This window comes from Trachinotus anak, unplaced genomic scaffold (assembly GCF_046630095.1).
Source record: "Trachinotus anak isolate AG129_WGS33_773 ecotype Australia unplaced genomic scaffold, CSIRO_AGI_Tana_v1 ptg000009l, whole genome shotgun sequence".
NCBI lineage: Eukaryota > Metazoa > Chordata > Actinopteri > Carangiformes > Carangidae > Trachinotus > Trachinotus anak.
In genome coordinates, this window is record NW_027273860.1 from 9805486 (window position 1) to 9821253 (window position 15768).

General features: G+C 42.7%; 4 protein-coding genes across 4 annotated transcripts; 3 read left to right on the top strand and 1 right to left on the bottom strand.

Moving 5' to 3' along the window:
• Positions 1–4600: 4600 nt before the first annotated feature.
• Positions 4601–4974, top strand: LOC139625708 (histone H4). The gene has a single exon (XM_071485898.1). The coding sequence runs from the start codon at positions 4616–4618 to the stop codon at positions 4925–4927; it is 312 nt and encodes a 103-aa protein (XP_071341999.1). The 5' UTR covers positions 4601–4615; the 3' UTR covers positions 4928–4974.
• A 3957-nt stretch (positions 4975–8931) lies between these two features.
• LOC139625302 (histone H1-like) lies at positions 8932–9691 on the top strand. The gene has a single exon (XM_071485154.1). It carries the CDS (start codon positions 8998–9000, stop codon positions 9640–9642), a length of 645 nt encoding a protein of 214 aa, XP_071341255.1. The 5' UTR covers positions 8932–8997; the 3' UTR covers positions 9643–9691.
• A 2283-nt stretch (positions 9692–11974) lies between these two features.
• On the bottom strand, positions 11975–12608 carry LOC139625305 (histone H2A). Its single transcript, XM_071485157.1, has one exon. The coding sequence runs from the start codon at positions 12398–12400 to the stop codon at positions 12014–12016; it is 387 nt and encodes a 128-aa protein (XP_071341258.1). The 5' UTR covers positions 12401–12608; the 3' UTR covers positions 11975–12013.
• A 143-nt stretch (positions 12609–12751) lies between these two features.
• Positions 12752–13248, top strand: LOC139625304 (histone H3). The gene has a single exon (XM_071485156.1). It carries the CDS (start codon positions 12784–12786, stop codon positions 13192–13194), a length of 411 nt encoding a protein of 136 aa, XP_071341257.1. The 5' UTR covers positions 12752–12783; the 3' UTR covers positions 13195–13248.
• The last annotated feature ends 2520 nt before the right edge of the window (positions 13249–15768 follow it).

The window sequence follows — 15768 nt, forward strand, 5'->3', positions numbered from 1 at the left end:
GGAGCTTTGGCGTTAGCCAACACTTACTTGAAGTGGTAGACAGGAGCCTGGTTGAAAGCATCTTATTTGACATTGGTACTGTAAGTTCAGTGTAAGTTCAGCTGTACTTATCCATGAAGCCAGGTGAGACTAACCAGGTAGCCAAGCTTCAGGTGTGTCTTAAGGACATAAAAATCTGGATGACCAGTAATTTCTTACTCTTAAATTCAGACAAAACTGAAGTTATTGTAATTGGCCCAAAACACCTCAGAGATACACTATGTGATAATATACTGACTCTGGATGACATTACCTTGGCCTCCAGTACTACAGTCAGAAACCTTGGTGTCATTTTTGACCAGGACTTGTCCTTTACTTCACATATAAAGCAAGTCTCTAGGACAGCCTTCTTCCACCTGCGCAATATTGCTAAAATCAGACCCATTCTATGTCTAAAGGATGCTGAAAAACTAGTTCATGCATTTGTTACCTCAAGACTGGACTACTGTAACTCTTTATTGTCAGGATGTCCCAAAAATTCAGTAAAAAGCCTCCAATTGATCCAGAATGCGGCAGCACGAGTACTGACAGGAACTAGGAAACGAGATCACATCTCTCCTGTGTTAGCCTCTCTGCATTGGCTCCCTGTAAAATCCAGAATCGAATTTAAAATCCTCCTCCTCACCTACAAAGCCATTAATGGTCAGGCACCATCGTACCTTGGAGAGCTTATAGTTCCCTATTTTCCCAATAGGACACTTCGCTCTCTAAATGCAGGTCAACTTGTGGTTCCCAGAGTTAGTAAGAGTAGAATGGGGGGCAGAGCCTTCAGCTATCAGGCTCCTCTCCTGTGGAACCAGCTCCCAGTGTGGGTTCGGGAGGCAGACACCCTCTCTACCTTTAAGATCAGGCTTAAAACTGTCTTGTTTAGTAAAGTTTATAGTTAGGGCTGGCTCGGGTATGTCCTGACCCATCCCTTAGTTATGCTGCTATAGAGCTAGACTGCTGGGGGATTCCCATGATTCACTGGGCGCTCTCTCCCTATCTCTGTCTCTCTCCCCCTCTCTCTCTCGATGACCTCATGCCATTAACTTTGTTTCCTTTTCTCTCCCGTAGTTTGTGCTTCTCCTCTCTCTCCCTCTCTCTGTCCTCATTCTGCAGGTATCTCTGCCTCGGGAGCAGCAGGATCCAGATCCACCACTACTCATCTTTACTATTAACCACTGTTACCTGTCATCATTATTATTGATAACACCATTACCTACACAGCTGTTTCTGGTCTCTCTCTCTCTCTCTCTCTCTTCTCTCCCCTCTCCTCCCCCTCCCCCTCTTTCTATCTTCTCCTAAACCCAACCGGTCGAGGCAGACGGCCGCCCACCCTGAGCCCGGTTCTGTTGGACTTTTCTTCCTGTTAAAAGGGAGTTTTTCCTCCCCCCTGTCGCCAAGCGCTTGCTCGTTGTGGGAACTGTTGGGTTTTTCTCTGTAACAAAGTAAGGTCTTGACCTTACCCTGTAAAGTGCCTTGAGATCATGTATATTATGATTTGGCGCTATACAAATAAAATTGAATTGAATTGAATTGTAAAGAGCCAAAAAAAACTGAATTGTCAACATTGCAGGCAACATTGCAGCTGATTGAAAAGTCACAAAAACAATAGCAATATGTTTGACAGTGCTGTACATAGGAAGGCTAAACACATTTGTCTCTAGTGAACAAAGCCTGTCTGATCTATGCATATGATTTCTGGTCCCTGTATTTGTTGTGCCAAAATATGTGTAAAGATTTCGTAATCCTGGTGTAACACTCCTAAGAACCCAGACTGCAGTTACAGGTATCAGTGATCCACTCTATACTTTGCAGTATTTGGAGGGGGCACCCATCTGGATCTGGAGCCTTGTTTGATTTGAAATGGGCTATGCTAATTTCCATCTCAGATATTTCAGCTGCCATCTGATTTCTCAGCTTATGAATTAATTTAGAAAGGTGACAATCAAATTAAGGTTGGGGATATAAATTCTGATAAAGTGTTTCAAAAAAATCTTATCTTATCTATATTTTTTAGTTTGTGGAGTATAGCCTGCATAAGCCAATAATTAACTGGCTCTTTCTCCCCTTTCCTAATATTTCTTTTTTGTGAGTAATACCTTTTTTTGTATTTCTTTATTGAAGATCTCATTTATTTTATTCAATTTCTTTATTATTTGCTCCCTACTTTTTTAGTCTGCTGTGTCTTTGTGGTCTCATTCTGAACCTGTTGGAAGTGGATGCTCCCACTTTCACTGCAAACTCTCTCTGAGTCAAAAAACTATTTAGGAGCACCACTGTTTGTTGCGGGAGTTGGAGGTTACAATCCAGCAGCCTGTATATAAGTCCACATTTTGTCAAAGGCCTTCTCAATATAAAAAAAAAAATACAGCAATTGTTATTTTCTGCTTTCTTGTTAAAATCTCGCTGGACATCTTCTGCCAGCCTTAAGGTATTGTTGGTTGTACTTCTTGCCTTCCTAAATCCGGCCCGGTGGATCCCCAGAACTCCTGGAGCATCGAAGTGAGTCTGGAGTCTTGCAGCCAGCACCCTTTCTAGCAGTTTCCCGAGATTGCTCAGGAGGCTAATAGGTCTGTAGCTGGCAGGCAAATGAGGGTTTTTGTGTGGTTTGGGGATCATAAACACCAAAGCTGACTTCCAGGGTTTTGGGAAGTGACCAGTATGGAGGCAGAGGGTGTATACGTCTGCTAATTGGGCTAAAAACTCAACTGATGCCTCTTTGATTAACCGGTTCTCCACTGTGTCCTCACCAGGAGCTTTCATTTTCAGCTTCCAAAAATGCTCCTGGAGTTCGATTATTGTAAGCTCTTTGATTAGAGGATGGTTGATTGCAAAGTTTACTATGGGTAGATGAGTGGGCAAACAAACCTGGTGCTCTACTATCTCCTTCCACTCTGGATCAAACAAAGGGTCATCTGGGCATGAGTGTACATTTTGTAAGTGCTCTTTAAAGACTTGTGCCTTTATTGTATACAATGGATCTTTTTATGAGCAGGGTAACTCCTCCACCTTTACCTTGGGGTCTGTCTCTTCTTAAAATATCATAGCCTGGTAAGGAGGAATCTAAGTGTGGAGAGAGAAAGGTTTCATTTATTGAAGCAACATGAACATCTTTTTCTTGGAGAATTTGGATGAGCTCTTCTTTATTTGATCTAATTCCCCTAATATTAATATGTAAGATGTTTAAGAGAAACTATTTACTTACTGAAGATGTTTCTCAAAATATTTCCAGATGGCTTCATAGTGTTTTTTGTCTTGGCACAGAGTCTGAAGCACGTTTTGAAGAGTGGTACATTGGCCCAGGGGTCTGGCGTTTTTTTTGGCTATGATGGAGATGAGAGTGGGGGTGTTGAAGCATGGAAAGATAGGTGGGCCATTGCTTGGAGGCAGCAGAGTGGTTTCCTACACAATTGGCACAATTAAGTTTATGTTTCGGCCTTGGACAGGATTTATGTGAATGACCTGGCCCGCATCTGACACATTTGGTTTCATTTTTGCATTTCTGAGCTGCTTAGACTAGATCTGAGTCGTTTCTTTGATTTTTGTACCAACATGAAATCCTGGTTATCGTAAATGTCACTCACAATCTGGGCATATGTTTTATCATTACTTGGTGCAACTGAAGTTAGAGTGTTTTCATTCAATAGTAAGTTATTAATTCTTGTGAGCGTATTCTGTGACTCGGGCACAAATGAAGCAAGTGGTGTCTTTTGAATATGTACATTATCTTTGAATAGTGTTTGTATTTGGCTAAAGATGGTTTTCAGAATTTCCTCTGATTTGTCATTATGGTTAATAGTGCTTGCTATTGACACAGGAGCATTGGTTGAGCGTTCCATTTCTTCAATGGTTTTGTACAGCATTTTTAATAAAGTTGTCCACACTTTGATTCTCAACTTGGTGGAGGTCGGCAGGAATAAAAGTTGGCTTGGGCTTGGTGCTTTGTTGGGGTTTCAGCTTCATTTGTTTAGAAGAGTCAGCAGTAGATTTTTGCTTAATTGAACTGGTTTTGGGATCAGATGCTTGGGACCACACTGGCCAAACTCAAACTGATCTTTTGACAAGTGCCACAGTGTAAGCTGGAGTTTGTGATCATCAGGGATCAGGAACACCGACCACAGTTGTGTCATTATACATAATAATATTCCTTTTCAATCATTTACAGACAGTGTTTCATCTGTAATGTGTTAACAAGCGTACAGTATAAGATGATGTTCATAAGTTGATTGTACTATTTTGTAAATGGATTAAAAAATCAGATATAACCCTAAACCTCATTCTTTACTTTATTATTTTTACATTGTTGTTCTCCTACTTTTACTGAGTTAAAATATCGAAATATTTCTTTTGCACCCCTGGATAAATCTCATAGAGCCCTGACAGTCTTGTTAGAGTTGAGCAGGGATGATTCACGCTCTGGTTCAGGTGGCGGCGCTAATGCACCAAAGAGTTGGTGATGAACGGCCATGAAAAGCCACAGAAGAAGAAGAAGTTTCCCGCCCCTGTCTTCTATCACGCTCTCAGTCAGGCTTTGAATCACCGTCAACTCCACACTTTCCATCATTGATTTGACAACAAGCCAACAGCGAAGATGAGTGGAAGAGGCAAAGGAGGAAAAGGACTCGGTAAAGGAGGCGCCAAGCGGCACCGTAAAGTTCTCCGTGATAACATCCAGGGCATCACCAAGCCCGCCATCCGCCGCCTGGCTCGTCGTGGCGGCGTCAAGCGTATCTCCGGTCTGATCTACGAGGAGACCCGCGGCGTGTTGAAGGTTTTCCTGGAGAACGTGATCCGTGATGCCGTCACCTACACCGAGCACGCCAAGAGGAAGACGGTGACCGCCATGGACGTGGTGTACGCTCTGAAGAGACAGGGCCGCACTCTGTACGGCTTCGGCGGCTAAACTCACCGTCAACACACCATCAAACAACGGCTCTTTTAAGAGCCACACACTCGCTCATGAAGAGGTTATTCCTTATGTTTAACATCGTATGGTTATGAATTGACTATTACGTTTTCAGATAAGTTTAAATCGCTGTCCAATTAGTCAATGTGAGGAGTTAGCTTCTTTGCAGAGAAAGTGTTTCCAGACAATATCTATTCAGATCACTATTGGTTTTGAAATGACCAGGACCATGATTTGCACCACATTTTCCCGCGGAGGTGTGTGTGTGTGTGTGTGTTTTTTTGGTTTAAATTGAAGTAATTCCACATATTCTGCAAGTCATTGAATTTCCTGAGAGTAATTGGCAGTTGGGCAGGAAAGAGTGGGACCCAGTGGAAAGGTTCTTTGGGGATGCTGAGTCGCTGAGGCAGGTCCTCCCAGTCAGACTCAAAATCCAACTTGTACCGGATTGGACCAGAGCCGAGACCAGAGACGAGAGCCCGAAGGTCATGGACTGTGGGGTCGCCAACTTTTCTTCCTGGTCGAATGTTGGTGACATGGGCCCCAGATAACTTCATGAAGTCATTGTGGAATAGCTGGGTGACCTTGTATGGGGATGGATGCAGACGTGCAGTCTCGAAGATGACAATGTAGTCTAACTAACCCCTTTGATTGACTGAAAGTACATTTACTGTCTACAAAGTTGAAGAAATATGAACTAGCTTACCAGATGACTCAAAGAGAAGAGCTAATGCTTCATTTGTGGTCAGCGGAGCCCTCTTTCTCATGCGGTCCGCCATCTTTGTATGTAGCGGCAAAAATGCCTGAGTCAAAGAGATGACTAAGGCAGACAGTGATTTTAGACTCTAACAAGCGTTCTGATAGGCTGAGGACATATACAATATTTATTTGGAAGAGAGGTTTGTTTAGTTTTTGTTGTTGACTCTTTTTAGCATTAATATTAGTTTTCACATGTTTGTCCTTATGGTGGGAGCACTGGTTAATAGTGCTTGCTATTGACTCAGAAGCATTATTTAATCTTTCCATTTCTTCAGTGTTTTGTAGGGCATTTTTAATAAAGTTGTCCACACTTTGATTCACAACTGGACGTGGTGTATGCTCTGAAGAGACAGGGCCACACTCGGAGGTTAAATTCAATTACTGTCAACAAAACAACACAATGGCTCTTTTAAGAGCCAAACACCGAGTCATAGAGAGCTCACATTCTCTGTACTGATGAACCATAAGGTTATGAATCGTTTGGTTAACATTCATAGTTAGATTACGCAGCTGTCAAAATGAACAACAAGTGCGGGATAGTAATTTGAAAAGTAGTCTCAGAAGAGTGTTGTACGTGTTAGAGAGGGTGATGAGTTATCCTACAAACCTATAAACTACAGCTCACACAGAAAACCTACCAACACATATCAGCCACCAGGCATCTAATGATCTCTGAAAGGTTTAAATTGTTGTTTATAACCTCTTTTCTTTTGCCGTTAATTCAGTTTTTACAGCCTCCCCCTTATATAATAAACTGCTAATCCACTTGAATCTATGTATAGATGCTGATAGTCTGTAATAAAATCTTCATATGCCATTTTTTAAAATAAGGATCATGATGTTGATTGTCTGTTTCACCAACCAGAGCATTTCAAGCGACAAACATTAAAAAAAAAAAAAGCTGCTTTTAACCTGCTGCAAAGCTTTTGGCGGTTAGATGGATAATATTATACAGGAAGAGAAGTTTGGATAGTGTGAAGATTTTTGACCATTTTAACTCTCATTTTATTAGTAGTTACCTATCTTTGTTCTCCACCTTTTTCACCGCTTCTTAAATTTCCCCCTTTATTTCCCTAATTTCTCTCACAACTGTTTTTTTTACAGATGGTCAGTTAGTATTTTAATTTCTTGTTCACATAAATATCAATGTTTTTCTTCTCCCTCTCTGCTCCGATCCAAACTCCTGCTTTTTGTCATTGCGTTTTGCCCCTGAAGCTGATTGTTCAAACTGAGTTAAGTAATTCATTAACATTTCAGGTTTTCTCACATGGATTTTAACTACGTCTTTTCTTCTTTCTTCTTTTCTTGTTTTTCTTTCTGCACTAATTGGCTCCAGACTGTAGGCGACTTAAACGTAGACATGTTTCCAATCACAGAAGGGGGACCACCCTTCAAAATGCCTGAATCCGCCAAGTCTGCGCCCAAGAAGGCTATGACCAAGACCCCTGGAAAGGGTGGCACGAAGAAGAGAAAGACCAGGAAGGAGAGCTATGCTATCTATTTAGCTAATTGTCCACTACTAGCCAGACAACTTAGTTGTGTGAGGTTTAAATGAAATTGTAGCTTTGCAGTATAGCAAGGCTGAGCTAGTCAGTGAGAATGGCTTAAGTCAATCTTATATATTCTGTAACAAAAACACAGCTACTGTCCAAAATGCTGATTCAATGCTGATTGAAGAACCTTGTGCATGTCCCAAGAGATTTGAGCTGTCTACTCCTTTGACATCAGTGGTGTCTTTTAAAATGCATGTAAATCCTCAATATTTGATGAATGGACATTGATTCTTGCTCACTGCTACACACAGTGGTTCTGGATCAATGTGCTGAAGTTAGCAGACGATAAAACCTGATTATCTCTTCTAGTTTGGAAGGAAAGCCCGACATGAATTTCACCTCAGAATAACTGCAGTGAAATACTGTGAGACACTGACCCGATGGAGTTATTTACTCTACATGAAGGTGATATTTTCAGCAGTGAAACTAGGATGAGTTGTTGCACGTTTTTAAATTCACTTTCTTTCAGTCACTTTTCAGCTGATGCCACGAGAAGGTTTGATGTGTTTAGTTTTTAATTAAAAGATCTTTTTTTTTCCCACTAGTGAAGAAAAAACTTAAAATGACAATTAAACACACAATGCACAACATCTGTCAACACCCACTGACATCTTAGGTCTATATGTAGATTTATGTAAATACATATGTTTGGATGTGCATCCCTGAGTGAAATCAGAGGTCTAATACTTTATGTACAGGTCAGTGTCAATTACTGTTTGAAGATGGTATATTTAGTCTGGATGTGTTGACTGTTCATATCATGAGGACAATGCATTTAATAATAATTGTGTAATATCTCTGACACTCAGCAAAGCTCCTGACTTTTGTCTTTCTTTGGAGTATTTTCAGGAAACACTCGCCTGTTACACTGATACACAGCTGTATCACAGCAACATCTGGATATTTATTTATTGTACTGATATTTTCATACATCATTCTCAGTGTTTACAGTAAAGATACCAAACCTCAACAGACTCTATCAAATACCTGAAAAGAGAAATAAAATGTTTGACTGTGATGTCACACTTCTTGTGTTTGTATTTGTTTTCATTCAAACTATTCTCATTATTCATTTAAAGTCATAGAAAACCTGGACACTCCCTCCTTTGTCCTGGTGCATCAGACTAACATGTATTTCTACATGTGCTCAATAATCTCCATCATCCTCAGGATGAAATGTTCACAGCTCTGACAGGGAGTCTGGTTAAACTTCACCATGAGCCTCAGCCACCAGCAGTGTGTTTACTGCATGGAGAGAAACTGGAGTTTATTACAAAGCGATCAGCATCAGGTGCTTGTTTTTACTTGGGGTCTCTGAATAAACATGCGGACCAGTTGGAAAAGTAGTTTTGGTGAAGCTGTGGTGCATTTGAAATCATTTTAGGAGAGAAATGAGGGGGGAAAGTGAGGGAGCAGCGCTGGCCACCACCGTGAACAGCTGAGGTTTAGAGGCTCCACAAACAAAATGCAGAGAGCATCAGAGCTCTTGATGAGTGAAATATGACGAGAGCAAAGTCCGCTGTCGCCTCCCTTCATCGCCAGCACTCGGCAGCTTTTCCACGGTGATTTTTGACACTTTTATCGGGGACGAGAAAACACAAGTGTCCCGGTGTTGAAGCTGCTCCGAGGAGCCTCTGCTGGGCTGAGTCTCCACGGTTCTCATGGTGTGTTTAAGTTCCGCCTCCTCTCCGAGTTTCTCCTCAGTCCGCTCAGTGACTGCGATCATTGCTGTCGCTGTTCAACCAGCAACAAACTATGGCAGAAGAAGCTCCTGCTCCGGCCGCCGCCGCCGCCGCCCCGGCGAAAGCGGCCAAGAAGAAGGTGTCCAAGCCGAGGAAGGCCGGCCCCAGCGTGGGAGAGCTGATCGTCAAAGCCGTGGCCGCGTCCAAGGAGCGGAGCGGCGTGTCGGCGGCCGCCCTCAAGAAGGCTCTGGCTGCCGGAGGCTACGATGTGGACAAGAACAAGGCCCGAGTCAAGACCGCCATCAGGAGCCTGGTGGCCAAGGGCACTCTGGTCCAGACCAAGGGAACCGGCGCGTCCGGATCCTTCAAGATCAACAAGAAAGCTGAGCCCAAGGCCAAGAAGCCGCTGAAGAAGGCCGCTCCTAAAGCCAAGAAGCCCGCCGCCAAGAAACCTGCAGCGGCCAAGAAGCCCAAGACGGCGGCAGCCAAGAAGCCGGCAGCTGCCAAGAAGTCCCCCAAGAAGGCCAACAAACCCGCCGCTGCCAAGAAAGTAGCCAAGAGCCCCAAGAAGGCCGCCAAGAGCCCCAAGAAAGTGGCAAAGAAGGCCCCAGCAGCCAAGAAGGCCCCTGCAGCCAAGAAGGCTCCTGCAGCCAAGAAGGCCCCCGCCAAGAAGGCCGCTAAACCCAAAGTCAAGAAGGCAGCACCCAAGAAGAAGTGAGCTGTCCTCAGTCTGACTCCTCTTCTTCATCCTCAAAGGCTCTTTTAAGAGCCACTCATCCGTCACAAAGAGCTGTTGTTCCTTATCAGTATTTGGAATAATGACACTTCATGTCATTTTTCAAGCCAAACACAACAGACAAGTGACCACATGAACATGAGAGTTCACCACTTACAAATAATTAACACTTTCATGCTTAATTGTTAGATCTTCATTCTAAAAACAAAACAAACAACTTTGCTCTTTAAACACTGAACCTCAATAGATGACAAGTAGACTAATTTAATAAGTGTTGACTGATACACACAGACCTACACAGCAACTCCATACAATGACCAATATTTTCACTTTGGCTTCTTGGTCTGATGACAATGAATGACCTCTGTTGAACTGGATATCTGGGATAAAAGTCCTCTGGTCATTTCAATACTCTGTGTTTACCAAGAAGACCATACGTTTCATGTAACACTGCTACACTCATTTGAACATGCCAAGAAGACAAATACTCATTTTTACTTGGTATTTTTAAAGATGTCATGGTAAAATGAAGGGACAGTTACATTGAATGATGATTTTGTGTGTGTGTGTGTGTGTGTGTGTGTGTGTGTGTAAAAATGAAAAGAATATAGGCTACTTACTTTCACCTGCACTTACTAAAAATGTGAAGTACATTCATTGATTATTGTTTTTTCTTTTTAATAAAAACATCAAAGAGCTCAGCACAACATTGGTGTACACAATCAGCATTCATAATAATGATAGAATTTTTTTTCTGTAATAAAACGGAGGAGATTAGACTTAAAACCAACTCCTCTTATTCGCCTTCTACAGAAGCAGCTGAGTATCGTGCTCAGTGTCAGATTCTTTCTCCTTTTGAGAAATTTGAGACTCTGTCTCTCGAATCATTGTCAGCCACCTGTCTGTTAATAATCTTTCTGAACCACTCCAGTCAGCCTTCAGGACCTGCCACTCCACTGAGACAGCGCTCACTAAAGTAGTGAACGATCTTCTGATTTCTATGGACTCTGACTCCACCTCTGTGCTCCTCTTATTGGACCTTAGTGCAGCTTTTGATACGATCGATCACTGTATCTCCTTGACGGACGTGTCTCTGGCCTGGCCCTCACCTGGCTAAAGTCTTACTTATCTGACAGGACACAATATGTCTCTTATAATAACACTTTTCAGCTTGGAGCTGGATTTCACCAAAAGTGTAACATTTTATTTTGCAAAACCTTATTAGAAACAAGCAGATAGTTAGTAGATAGACTAATACTGTAAACACTGTAATAATTGGAACAATCTGTCTCTTTTTGACAAAATGTCATTCAGAGTAACTAATCATGGTCATTCATGGTGCAAAGGATATATTTATGTAAAAGTGAAACCTGTACTGAATACAACTATAAAAGAATATGTGATCAAACTGAATTTAATTGTATTTTAAATGAATTTAACTCCTTTGGAAAACTTGTTGACAAATTGGCAGAAGCTGCTGTGTAGGTGGACATTGGGAATGTTTGAATGCTTAAAAATACAATTTGGGGGTTGCATTGTGGTCCTTGAACACATTTTTTTTTTTATCAATTAAGGTTTAAAAAGGATACTATACTTGCTAATTTTTTGACGAATAAAAAGCCTTTTTCATCTTTGATGAGCATACAAAATATGCAGGTGCATGTAAAAAGAAGCTATAGTTATTATTACAAAACAAGGAAAATAATAATATATATATAATTTTACAAACATCTTTAAGAGGAATCTCATTGACCGTCTTTGGGATCCAGTGTTTTTGCAGAGTGGGTGAAGTAGTTGGTGTGACTGCAAAGGAAATGATCAATGAAATTGTACTGTAATGAATGAACCCTGATCACTATCACAACCTCATGGGAAATATTTGGTCTTATATCGTTGTACATCAAGCAGGTTCTCTCAGTGGAGTTTACAGTCCCCCAGGAGGACCGCTGCTGTGAGCCCATAGAGGTGGGATGTAGAGGCTTTGCTGCCCGCTGCAAAGAGCCTCTAGGTGGATCTGGATAAAAAGGTGAGAAGGGTGAACCAACCCTGGCTGGGCCCTGAGTGAGGATGTCTGATGTTGCTAGACCCGAAACATCGGATGACCTCAGGAGACACCACTGATGATGTGTCCCAGCGCATCTACAGGTGTGTCTATGCACTAGTTTTATATCATTGTGGTGTTTATTAGCACAATAATAACAATAACAATAACAGTAACAATAATAATAATAATAATAATAATAATAATGCATTTTTTTCCCCAGGTGCGCTATTAACACAAGGATGTGTGCTCTTTGAGAGGTGAGTGTGTGGCTCTTAAAAGAGCCTTTGTGTTGTTTCCAGCAGCTGGACTTTACTTGGCCTTGGCGGGCTTCTCGGTCTTCTTGGGCAGCAGCACCGCCTGGATGTTGGGCAGCACGCCGCCCTGGGCGATGGTGACTCCCCCCAGCAGCTTGTTGAGCTCCTCGTCGTTGCGGACGGCCAGCTGCAGGTGGCGGGGGATGATGCGGGTCTTCTTGTTGTCGCGGGCAGCGTTTCCCGCCAGCTCCAGGATCTCGGCGGTCAGGTACTCCAGCACGGCCGCCAGGTACACGGGAGCACCGGCACCCACTCGCTCGGCATAGTTGCCTTTGCGCAGCAGCCTGTGGACGCGGCCCACCGGGAACTGGAGCCCGGCCCGGGAGGAGCGGGTCTTCGCCTTAGCTCTGGCTTTGCCGCCGGTTTTGCCTCTTCCGCTCATTTTCGACAAACCTGCTCAAGAGTCTGGACTCAGAGAAACTGCGGAGGAAACGGACTCAACCTCCTTTATATGTCTGCGAGGAGCGGGACTGCTCCTGCCTGACCAACCACAAACAGGCTGCAGCTGTCGGCGGCCGCTGCGACTTTCAGCGCCATTTTCAAAGCGCTTTCCTCCAATAAGCGGCGGAGGACCGGGCGGAGACTGGCTCCTCTGGGCGGCGCTGAGCTCCGGGAGGAGCCCCTCACCAATCAGGACCCGGAGCTGAGAAGCGGCGTCACTCTTTCGCAGCCGGTCCCGCGGTTTAAGAGCAGAGAGCCGCCTCTTATCTCTACACTTTTCTCCTCCACAGAGAAACAAGCAGCGGCAGCAGCAGCAGAGTTGAAATGGCAAGAACCAAGCAGACCGCCCGTAAATCTACCGGAGGCAAAGCCCCCAGGAAGCAGCTGGCCACCAAGGCTGCCCGTAAGAGCGCCCCGGCCACCGGCGGCGTCAAGAAGCCTCACCGCTACAGGCCCGGTACCGTGGCTCTGAGAGAGATCCGTCGCTACCAGAAATCCACGGAGCTGCTGATCCGCAAGCTGCCCTTCCAGCGCCTGGTCCGAGAAATCGCTCAGGACTTCAAGACCGACCTGCGCTTCCAGAGCTCCGCCGTCATGGCTCTGCAGGAGGCCAGCGAGGCTTACCTGGTCGGCCTGTTCGAGGACACCAACCTGTGCGCCATCCACGCCAAGAGGGTCACCATCATGCCCAAGGACATCCAGCTGGCCCGCCGCATCCGCGGGGAGAGAGCTTAGACTGTTCCTGCCCTGACTTCAACAACAACAAAGGCTCTTTTAAGAGCCGCTTCACTTTGTACTGAAGAGTCACGTCCTCTCACGGTGTTACACTTTAACTAATATATAAATAATCGTCAATAACAAGTTACAGTTCTTCGAATATGTAGTTGCTCATCTTATCTCTGCGTTTTATAGCGCTGATTGTTTCTATCAACTTTTTATTTCTATTATGTCTTTTTTCTGTGTTACAGACATATCTTCAATCCAAATGTGAGATGCTCTATAAGAAAGCCACAACAATCAGTCATTCATATCAGTGGCTATTACAACTGTGTTTAATATAAAGAGCAAAGATCAGAATAAACAGAAATATGGAGGCAAGAAAACTCCATTATTAAAATCCCAGCCCAAAGAAATATTAAAAGATTCAATATTGAAAATAAAACATGAAGCTGTTCCACAGGACAAGTGGGTTACACTTCTGCCACAATCTGTATTGCTGGACCATTAATAACACAATTAACAACAGTAATATCTTGTTCCTCTTCTTGAGTTTGGTGACACTCACCACCACCATATTTAACACTGTCACTCTGTCAGACAAACTGTTTCACATTAGCTCATTCAGTTAATACAGTGTCAAATTAGTTGGATAAAATTTAACATTTTAATACAATTTGACCCTTTTCAGGTCTTCTGCTACTGCAGTTATGTTAGTTTAGATAAATTAAGCTAAATTAAGCTAGTCTAGTAAGTCTGATCACTTTGCCTGTAATTCACATTTTCATCTAAAAAGAAAAAAATCAGTTGCTCCCTCTGTTAAATTACACTTAAACTACAATCCAAATTGTACTCTGTCCACTCTGCTGCATATTAGCTTTGGCAAGAGGTTATGTTTACACTGGTTATTTGTTTTTTTGTTTGTTTGTTTGTTTTGATTAGACAGAAACTACTGCATTGATTTTCACCAAATATGGTGGACAGATTTAACATGACCCAGGGAAGAAGCCATTTGAACCTTATGGATCCTGGATTTTTTTTTAAATCTGTTTCCTTAACATTGTGAGGTAGTTTTCAACAACTTTGTCAATTTCTCTGGAAATCATTTATAAATATTGATATATTTATGGTGATGACATCTATCTAGGTTTTTCTGCAGTTTGGTGGAAATCCAGATAATAATATGGTGGAAGTAAATGCTGAATATGCATCTCACATAGAGTTGTTAAAATAAAACATGTAAACATTTACACAAGTTCAGATCTCACAGGAGTCCAAAATAGGCCAAATGACCACATGAACAAACCGTGGCAGGAATATGTTGGCCACTCATTGATTTGTCTTATTTTGTACAGGTATATTACAAGCATTTGTAAAGATTTTCACAATTTCAGATCTTGGCCCAACATGAGTGCCAAGAAAGATGAGGACTGTACAAACAAAATAATGATCAGGAAGGAGTCACAGTGCTGTGCAGCTTTACACAGATGAATGAAAGTTTTAAGTATGTGTTGAATTCAACAGAATGTAAATTATCGGCAAACGTCAATAAATGTGTCATGATCACTGCTTGTTGTTGTCATTGTGACCTGTGGACCACGGCTTCCCCAGTTAGGATGCAGTGTCATGGCTGCTTCACAGAACTCAGCAGCAGCAGCCGCACGACACTCACCGGGAAAACAGGACAGGAAAATCACTGCACTGACCTGACAGAGCTGAGACACAGCGGCAGCCAATCTGTGCTACATTTACAGTAGAGCACAACTAAAAAACATCTTTAGCATCTTTAATAAAATGTAGAAGCCTGTAGAAGATTTACATTTGAAGTTTTTGGGTCCAATAATCGATCGGACCCTAACTTTTAGAGAGCATTTTTAAGAAAGCTAACCCGTCATTTTTTGAAATCAAGAAGCTGGGGAGCTTTGGCGTTAGCCAACACTTACTTGAAGTGGTAGACAGGAGCCTGGTTGAAAGCATCTTATTTGACATTGGTACTGTAAGTTCAGTGTAAGTTCAGCTGTACTTATCCATGAAGCCAGGTGAGACTAACCAGGTAGCCAAGCTTCAGGTGTGTCTTAAGGACATAAAAATCTGGATGACCAGTAATTTCTTACTCTTAAATTCAGACAAAACTGAAGTTATTGTAATTGGCCCAAAACACCTCAGAGAAACACTATGTGATAATATACTGACTCTGGATGACATTACCTTGGCCTCCAGTACTACAGTCAGAAACCTTGGTGTCATTTTTGACCAGGACTTGTCCTTTACTTCACATATAAAGCAAGTCTCTAGGACAGCCTTCTTCCACCTGCGCAATATTGCTAAAATCAGACCCATTCTATGTCTAAAGGATGCTGAAAAACTAGTTCATGCATTTGTTACCTCAAGACTGGACTACTGTAACTCTTTATTGTCAGGATGTCCCAAAAATTCAGTAAAAAGCCTCCAATTGATCCAGAATGCGGCAGCACGAGTACTGACAGGAACTAGGAAACGAGATCACATCTCTCCTGTGTTAGCCTCTCTGCATTGGCTCCCTGTAAAATCCAGGATAGAATTTAAAATCCTCCTCCTCACCTACAAAGCCAT

Coding starts and splice junctions, on each gene's coding strand:
- LOC139625708 (XM_071485898.1), top strand. CDS start 4,616: ATGAGTGGAAGAGGCAAAGGAGGAAAAGGACTCGGTAAAGGAGGCGCC.
- LOC139625302 (XM_071485154.1), top strand. CDS start 8,998: ATGGCAGAAGAAGCTCCTGCTCCGGCCGCCGCCGCCGCCGCCCCGGCG.
- LOC139625305 (XM_071485157.1), bottom strand. CDS start 12,400: ATGAGCGGAAGAGGCAAAACCGGCGGCAAAGCCAGAGCTAAGGCGAAG.
- LOC139625304 (XM_071485156.1), top strand. CDS start 12,784: ATGGCAAGAACCAAGCAGACCGCCCGTAAATCTACCGGAGGCAAAGCC.